The 9,032-nt window shown below is 39.6% G+C and overlaps 1 protein-coding gene across 1 annotated transcript in view; it reads left to right on the top strand.

Moving 5' to 3' along the window:
• srrm4 (serine/arginine repetitive matrix 4) overlaps positions 1 to 9,004 on the top strand; it is a 78,934-nt gene extending 69,930 nt beyond the window's left edge. Inside the window, exons 7-13 of the mRNA XM_016504473.1 lie at positions 1,324 to 1,398; positions 3,173 to 3,311; positions 5,760 to 6,088; positions 6,589 to 6,774; positions 6,893 to 6,997; positions 7,125 to 7,253; positions 8,013 to 9,004. Of these exons, the coding sequence (XP_016359959.1) occupies positions 1,324 to 1,398; positions 3,173 to 3,311; positions 5,760 to 6,088; positions 6,589 to 6,774; positions 6,893 to 6,997; positions 7,125 to 7,253; positions 8,013 to 8,280 (1,231 nt within the window). The 3' untranslated portion in view covers positions 8,281 to 9,004. The remainder of the gene's footprint in view (positions 1 to 1,323; positions 1,399 to 3,172; positions 3,312 to 5,759; positions 6,089 to 6,588; positions 6,775 to 6,892; positions 6,998 to 7,124; positions 7,254 to 8,012) is intronic.
• Positions 9,005 to 9,032: the final 28 nt, after the last annotated feature.

Below are 9,032 nucleotides of genomic sequence, written 5' to 3'. Positions count from 1 at the left end.
AATGGGAGCCCTCCGTGGGCTATACTCGGGAACAGGAGCCCACTCTGGGCTGGATTCGGGCACTGGAGGGTGCTCTGGAGGAGTAGGCACAGCAAGGCGCTTTCGAGGAGCTGGCACTGGAGCGAACTCAGGGGCTGGAGCCGACACTGGAGCGCGCCTAAGGAACAGAACCAACCGCCGTCTCCTCCACAGATTCAGGGGTGAAAGGCACGGCTGGCAGGCTTGCCGTTGCGGTGACCGGTGGGCTTGGGTCAATGGCAACCGGCGGGCTTGAGAAAGCCACGGCCGGCGGGCTTGACTTCGACACTGGAGTGCGCCTAGGGACCAGAACCAACCGCCTTCTCCTTCTCAAATTCCCCTCTAGGCTCGGGGTGAAAGGCACGGCTGGCAGGCTTGCCGTTGTGGTGACCGGCGGACTTGGGTCAATGTCGGCCGGCGGGCTTGACAACGGCACGGCCGGCTGGCCTATCTTCAGAGCGGCCGGTGGGCTCGTCTTCGGAGTGGCGAAACGTGCGGCTGTTTCCATGCTGCGGGGGAAAAAACAGGAAAACAAAAACTATTCACAAAGGCGGAAAACAAACACGGGGGAAAAGTAAGCGCTTACTTTCAGATTTTACGGTCTTGCGTTCTGTCACAATGTGGGTAGATGAGGCACAAAGCGAAGGGCTAATCCAAAGGTGAGTCTTTTATTAACAATCCAAGAGGGTAACACTGACGAACATAGGATAAAAACTCCACAACGTAACTTTAACACAAGACAAGGGAACTGAGGAAAACACAGGGCTTATAAACACATGGAACGTAATCAGGGAGAACAGAAACAGGTGAGGAGTAATCAATCAAAACAGGTGAACAGAATAAACGATGATTAACTAAATGAGAAAATGAACTAAACCAAATAGGGGCAAACAGGAACTAAACAGAAACAAACATGTGACACTAGGGTGTTATGTCATGTTTTTTTATTGTCTTATGGCATTGTAATTACTCTTTCGGCTAACTGCTTGCTAGGGTTGGGCCGATAGACAATGCCATCGTCCATCGCCGATGGCTGACAGACATCAAGATGTTGAGCCGGCGTCGTGATTCCCCACACATCCTCCCTACCACAGTGACCCCAAGCCCCCCCACCTCCCCCCAACAACCCACAGCAATACTGCTTGCTCTCTCTTTCTTTCTCTATCACTCCCATGATAACATAAGAGGTGTAATGTAAATGTAATGTAAATTTGAATCTTGATGTTGCTGTCCCAGCACAAAATAGCATAAAATGTGGGTGAGAGTTAATTTCTTGCATGTATGTCTCTGTTGGTTACCCTTCAGGGCAGGGAGCCACTCTCATCGCAGACACCGGCGCTGGAAAGCAGAAATTAGGAGTTCTTCCAGCATGGAAAACAGGTACAGTTGTGACCTTATGACTGAATAATTGGGAAAAGGCCACATTTAAATGTAAAATTCAGTGGAAATCCGTGGCTGAGTCTAAAACCGAAGGCAGCTGCTGTCCTGTCCAGTCTATCAGTGGCACTATAACATCACATCTAATGGTCTAAAACCAATTCAAGTAAGAATAGAATACAACAAAATCCTAAGTTGACATGCATGTTCATTTATACAAACATTAACACATTCATATGAATTAGAACATTCTTATTCTGAAAGTTTTAAATGAATGTTCCAAAAAATAAAAAATTGTTGGTGTTTTTGGAGAATGTTGGGGGTCAGAGATATTCATGACTTCATGCTGGCCAGTCAGGTTTTTTATCTTATCAGTGAGCATCCGGTGCCACTGTTGTGATGACTGATAAAGGTAGAGGTGACACAGAGGAAACTCTTTTATCTGCCTCTCACAGCTGATGTCCAACATTTGGCGTGTAGATCAATGGAAACGGGAAAGGGAATGAAATTTGAGCTCTTGCCCCCGTGAACGGTTTCAGATCTTTGGAGTAGGTTGTGGGGTGATGGGGTTGAGGTACTGTAGAGGTGTAGCACTGTAGGGAATAGTGATGAAATAAAGTTTCAGTTTTTCTTTGATAGTAAGTATCAGTGACCATGTACAAGTTAGGACGTTGGAGTACATGCTTCCTTATTGCACAAATGAGTATAGTTTATGAGATGTAAAATAAGACCATTTTGTACTGGGTCAAATGCGTATTTTTGAAAATACATTTTGAATTAGATGAACGCATCAGAGTAATCACAGACACAGTTTTTCATGCATTAAATTGGCCTCAAACGCTCTCCCAGGTGTCACCACTCTGATTACTTCATCAGTCCTTCATACAAAAGACACTCTCATTCATTCATCACACAATTTCTGCCTTTTTCGGGAGTGGAGAAAAACGAGCTCAGGTTTCAAATTGAAATAATCTTAAACTGGAGATGATTGCTTTTAAATCCCTAACTGATCTCTCCATTGTTTGAAATTTCATAGGGATATGCAAAGGACGAAATCATTATAGAAAGAGAGCACAGTGAAGCTTTACATGGTTTCATGAGTTGAAAAGGCACAGAGAGCCCACTCACGCCACACAACAGGAACGATGATCATCAGTTCCCATTTCAGTGAATCCTCATTCACTTCACAAAGACCTATTATAGATAATCTATGTCCTGAGCTGGTATAATTGGCATGCCCTTTCTTAGGAAACCATTTTATTCCGACTTAAGCTTGTGCAGATGAGAGGAACTAGACGATCATGGAAGACAATGAAATAGAAGTCTGCATGTCGCCAGTTGTTTAAGTGAATGGACATTAGCTGGATCTCTCTTCAATTACTATTTCAGCAGCAATATAATATCGGTAGATTCAAAAGCTTTTGCTTCATAATTTCTTTTGACAAAGTGCTTAATTTTACACTTTTTGCCACTTTCTTTGATGCTTCTCCCAGTGACAGTGAGAGTGACATTTTCCATGTTAACCTGTGGAGGATTCACCTTTCCACCTCACTGCCTATAGAAAGGGAAAACTGACAGATGACTATTATACCTTTGCTGTTCCACATTATAATTTTATTGCTACTGTTGTAAAGGAAAGGTGCTGTGAGCATTATCTTGATAAACTAAAATGGTTCTTCTTATAGTGCTATGTATATTTAATGTGAATATGAATATTTTAATTCCTCCTTGAGGTGAAGGGGCATTAACAATGATTTATTGTGCTTTATGTATGTAGATCTGAAGATTGTGAAAAATCTGGTTTCCAAGACAGTGGCCATTCTTCAGCTGTCCATGGAGGCAATGCATGCAGGTCGGCAATCAAGCTGACCAGTAAAATCTCATCTAAGTGCTGCTGCCACTTTTCTGAAAGCACCGTAAGTGTTTCTGATGGCTACCTGATGCGCTTGCAGTGCCAAACTCTTGGTCAGTTTAAGGCCCTCATGAAACCATTGATTTCTTTTTGCTTAATAGGTGTCAAGACCAAACGTTTGTTAACTAATGCATTTGAAAGTCAGCTAGTGCACATTTTTCCCCCATGGGAAAATATTTGTTGTGATGTATGTGACTTTCTTGCTTGTTTTTCAGTTCTTTTACAATAGCTGTGGGTAGGATTTGTATTGAAGCAAGCCATAGTTAAGGCATAGCACTTTTAACAGATGAAGTTTTTCTAGAGTCCTTTTTGTTTTGAAAGTTGGCTAATATTGCATTGCCATTTCCTTTTTAATGGGAACAATAATTACCATTGTAGCAATGCCTTTGAGTGAGGTTATTTGTGTCATTGGGATTTTTAACCAACATGAGATTTGCATATTGCACACATGGTTGACACACAATTTAAACTTAAGTTAATTAACTTTTTAATGAGAGTGCTTTTCGAGTGTTTTCCACTCTTAGTAATTACACTTGTTAGAAGTGACATGCAACCTACTGCCACACTCTAAATGCATCCAATCCAAACAGAAATATCAAACATCATTCAATTAATAAAAGTTCACCATCACTAAAGAACATGGTCCTGGGGAGTAATCATATAATATCATAATTTAATGTTAATAATTAACATAAACCTATATGCTGCATCATGGATTTTCTAACATTACTTTCAGAAAGCTTTTAAATAAACTTTTGTATCATAGCTTTGAAGCTTTCGGTGATCGTCTGAATGAGTGGCAGATAAATCACTTTTCCTGACATAATCATTAAAGTTACACTAATTACATTCTCTAGTCTTTTAATCATTGCTAATATTTGTTTTTTGTGCTATAATATTTAAAGATTGTCTAGTGTGTGAATAAAATATTCCTTCCACTGATTTTTAATTTGTTTTCTGAAAGTTTTTAAACTATAGATGTTGACATTAATGTCTCTTTTTTGTCTCTCTTTTGAAGAAAAAAAATATGTATTTTTTGAGATACAATTTATTGCACGGTTGGTTAGCAATGGCCTCTTTCTGTTTTAGTAAAGCATGCTTTGCTCTGGTGTGGTTTGTTTCATATACTGAAGCTTGCAAAAAGCTGATGCCCTAGAGAATAAAATCTATACATAACCTGCACATAATTGCTTTTGTCTCACTTCACAGCTAGATCATTACAAATAACCACCGGGCTCTCTCACAGTTGTGCAGATTCTACCATAAACCAGAGTTTGATTACTTTTTGTGCAACTGTAGCAAACTAGAATTTCACTGGAGTTTAGCTGCTTCTTTCCATTTTCCATGAAAGGTGTAGAGTCTATTTATTCCATCAGTTCCACAAAAGAAAATAGCTAATTTAAGACCTACAGGTGCACAACAAAGGTAAAGAAAAAGGCTCATGCCGGTATGTGGTAGAGTGGAGTTGGATTTAAAGAAGAGAGGGTTATTGTCTTTTTCTTGCACTTTACCACTCTAATGATGCACTTATGTCACCCGCTCTTCCTTTTTTCTTACACCTTACCTACTTAAGGAGGAAGTCTTGATTGGTAAGTCGATGCTATCCGCAGATTCAGGGACTTACTGTAGGCCGCTGGTGGACTGTAAAATCTCTTCCGACGGGACTAAAGCAGAAACATGTTCTTTTTGTTTTTCTCAAGGATTTACATAGTTAGAGTGATGGAGATATTTCTTTTGTCTGCAACCCTTTTCATATAATTATATTATTTTTTACTTAAGTCCATTCTGTGATGTCTGTTCAATGTTCTTTAAAGGAAAAATACTTTCAAATTGGGGGATTTCTGTTTCCTTTTACTCTCCCTTTCTTCGAACATAAAAGTAGCTGGAAGTTTATTCATGTAGGTTCTTTTTTCTCTTTTTTGATCTGGATGTTTCTTTAATTGTCCTCTTTCATTAGCATTGGTTCATTGTTTATTTTCTCTATTCAGTCTCTATTTCATTAGTTTCTTTTGTTAGAGTACTTGCTTTGTTCTTCTCCTTTTCAAATTTCTCGCATGCGACAGATTTTTGCATGGCGTTTTTTAATCTTTTAGTTTCTGTTCCAAAAAACTTGATTAATTTCCTTTCTGCGCTCTGTAGGGACATTTGTGCCTTTTAAAGAGTACTCAAACTGCATCATGCAGGTAGCAGATTTTTGATGTGGCCTTGTTTTTCTTTAGAAAAACAACAACTTTGCTTTGTCTGCTTGCAGGTCTCACCATTACGTTCTGGGGTTGAGGATTTAAACAAAATGGTGATCGTCCAGGACTCAATATCCAATGAGGGCAAAGGACATGCAGATTACGATTGTGCCTTTTAAAGAGTACTCAAACTGCATCATGCAGGTAGCAGATTTTTGATGTGGCCTTGTTTTTCTTTAGAAAAACAACAACTTTGCTTTGTCTGCTTGCAGGTCTCACCATTACATTCTGGGGTTGAGGATTTAAACAAAATGGTGATCGTCCAGGACTCAATATCCAATAAGGGCAAAGGACATGCAGATTACGATTCGGGAAATGACACGTCCTCTCCGCTGTCAAGTAAAACAGGCATCACAAAATCAAAGGTTACTCGAAACGGAAAGTTCTTGTGTCAGGATCTGACATCTCCTGAGAAGCTTAGGCTAGCCTATGGGGACAATGCCTCAGATTCAGGCAACTCACTAACCAGCTATGAATCTCTGGGTAAACCACTGGTCAAAGAAAATACCCTACACAGCTCTGACTTCAACAAGCTCAAACGGTGAGGCTTTACATCTGTTTGAATTTATTCTATTACAGTTAGAAAAAGTGTAAGTAAAAAATAATATATGGTATTCATCAAATGTATCACTGTTTAACATGCCATTAGACCATGACAAGTACATTAACAATATCTTAATTTTGGGTGTAGGTTCAGCTTCCATTTCACTCTTGAAATATTACCACTGATGAGTGACTTTTCAAGTTAATAAAATAAAACAAAATCTAGCCAAACATGGATTGTTTGTTTTTTAGCCCAAACATAGTTTTTATTAAATTGAAAATAAAACTAAAGGGAAAATGAGAAATATTACTTGGCAACTGGCTGAAATAATTTTTATTTTTATATTTTATTTCAGTTAACGTTTGTAGATTTAGTTTTAGTTAACAATAGTAACCCTGGTACAGAGTGCAGTCTCTCTCTGCAGCTATGCAGATCTTCTATTATATTTTGAAGTATTAAAGTAAAGGTCTAAAATAATTTCCCTCTTATAATTGCAGTGAAAAAACGGGCAGGTACTCTGATTTGGAGAAGACACAGCCTCTGGGTCTCATCACTGATAGGACTCGGAGTCCGTCTTCTGATAGATATCAGGATCGAACGAGGTCCCGCAGCAGAAGCATATCATCCCAAAGCAGATACTCAGGGCGCTATTCCAGAAGCCGATCCCAGTCCTCAGGGAGAAGGTGGGTCACACAGCTGCTATTTATTATAGAAACCACAACTCTGATTTGAAGCTTTTGATTTAGTTGCAAACTTGTATTTTTGTATCTGACTATATCATCTCCCTCGGCTCATTTACAGATCATATTCCCGTTCGTCTAGTTACTCCCTGGATTCACGGAGAGACAGTCTGTCTAGTGCGAGCAGTTACCACAGTCTAAATTACTCACGGTGCACACCAGACAGGTGAATTTCAGCTGAAAGAAGATGTGTAATTTTATCTAAAATAATTGTTTGACAATAACTGTAAAATTAACGAAATCTGTTATTAAACACATACACTCTCACATCTCTATTATGTGTGGATGAAAAGGTTTCGAGAGCGGAAAAGGGCCTGCAGTTCCTGCAAGAGTAGAAAGCACAGCAGGAGAAGACCTTGTTCCCCAATGAGGAAGAGAAGAAGAGATTCCCCCAGTCACCTGGAAGCCCGTAGAATTACAAGGTCTGTTCTTACAGAACTACTAGTGTTATGACACAAGCTAACAACCTACTCTATGAATCACAAAAGGGAAGTGCTCCGCTAATCTTTCTTTGGAGATCAGTAAACCAAGATAGTTTACATATTTTTTCTAAACCTTTCTGCACTGATTGTGGAGAAAAATCTGTAGAAACCTGAGGAATGGATTTAAAAGTGGAAAAATATTTAAACTAAGCTGAGAGTATTTTAGTAGAATTGGTAGCTGAATTATCAAATTAGCGAAAATATTATTTGTTTTTTTGTTTGTTTAAATATTTAAAAAGCAATTGGCAGAAATGTCAGGCATTCAAATTCTTTCTGCTCACATCCTCAAGATGTGTGTGTGTGTGTGTGTGTGTATAATTTTTTTTTTAAAAAAATGAAAGTTCAAAAGAACAGCATTTATTTGAAATCTTTTGTATAACTGTCTTTACTGTCACTTTTGATCAATATAATGCATCCTTGCTGTGCTGTATATATGTATTAATTTCTTCTTAACCCCAAACTTTTTTTGAACACGAACATGTATAGCCTATTATTATATATTATTGATCAAATAAATGCAGCCATAAGAGACTGCTTTCAAAAATATTAAAAAAAAACCCTTACCAATCCCAAACTTTTGAATGGTAGTGTTTATACATATGGACAAGTCATTTTGTGATTTTTTTTTTCAATTTAAAATGATTTATTAATATGTCATTGTTTGTATTCTCTTTCCACATGCCTTCCTGTCCTGCACAGTGCCAGAAAGAGGCCGATCCCCTACTACCGTCCCAGTCCCTCCATCAGCAGCCGATCCTCCAGTCTCCTGTCCTGGCGCCTGTTTTCTCTCAGTCGCAGTCGAACTCGCAGTCGTTCACGGAGTCGCAGCCGCAGCCGCAGTCACACTTTTTCTTCATACAGGAGCTACAGTCGCAGCTCATCATGGAACTCTATATATAGCAAACGCAGTCGCAGTCGGAGCAGAAGCTATGACTCAATGGTGAGCTATAGCAGAGCCCGTCGCTAATTTACGGATGAACCAGATGCCGGAATGCTGAGCTACAGCACAATCCCAGGATCGTGTCTTACTGTAACTGGTAGTGAAATGGAGCAGCACTGAGAACATGCTGTGCTTAGATGTGGAACACCAGCCAGTGACAGGTTCATCTGTTCAGTTTCAGATAAGACTGAAGCTTTCCATATTGTTGTGTACTAAACTGTGCTTTCATCCATCCTGCTCAAAGGAAAACTTGTCTATCAATCATAAAGCCTGCTGTTGTAGGAAGGACTGGACCGGAGGTTTCAATATGTGTGCTGCAATCAGTGAGTTCTGCTATACCTTGTTTTGCTCATAGGTGTGAGGATATTGTTATTAATTTATCAAAACAGCCATAGTAGATAAAAGGAAGTGCAGGGTCGCTCATGAGACACTCATAACCTTGACTGTAAAAGCCCATGTATGAATCTATTGTATTTTTGTAGTGTTTTCTTTTTTATAGGATATGTCAAAAGTGCTTGAGGAGAAAGATTTATTGCTTTCATAACAGTTTTTACTGAGAGCAGTCGCTTCTGTGTTGCACACACCTTCACTTTTGAAAAATGTGCCATCCGAATCGGCCCCACTGGCAAACGCACACCCCATCAGCCCAAATGCCAGCTTTGTTTATCTTCTGTTGAACTGGAAAACAATTCAAATGTCACTGCCCGTGATGGAGATGATGATGGTGGTGGTGGACAATCAAAATGCAGGTGGGAACAGTTTTGTGGGTCCAGCTGTCC

This window comes from Sinocyclocheilus anshuiensis, unplaced genomic scaffold (genome assembly GCF_001515605.1).
Source record: "Sinocyclocheilus anshuiensis isolate Anshui unplaced genomic scaffold, SAMN03320099.WGS_v1.1 scaffold582, whole genome shotgun sequence".
Classification (NCBI taxonomy): Eukaryota; Metazoa; Chordata; class Actinopteri; order Cypriniformes; family Cyprinidae; genus Sinocyclocheilus; species Sinocyclocheilus anshuiensis.
This window is presented reverse-complemented; position numbering and strand designations above follow the sequence as displayed.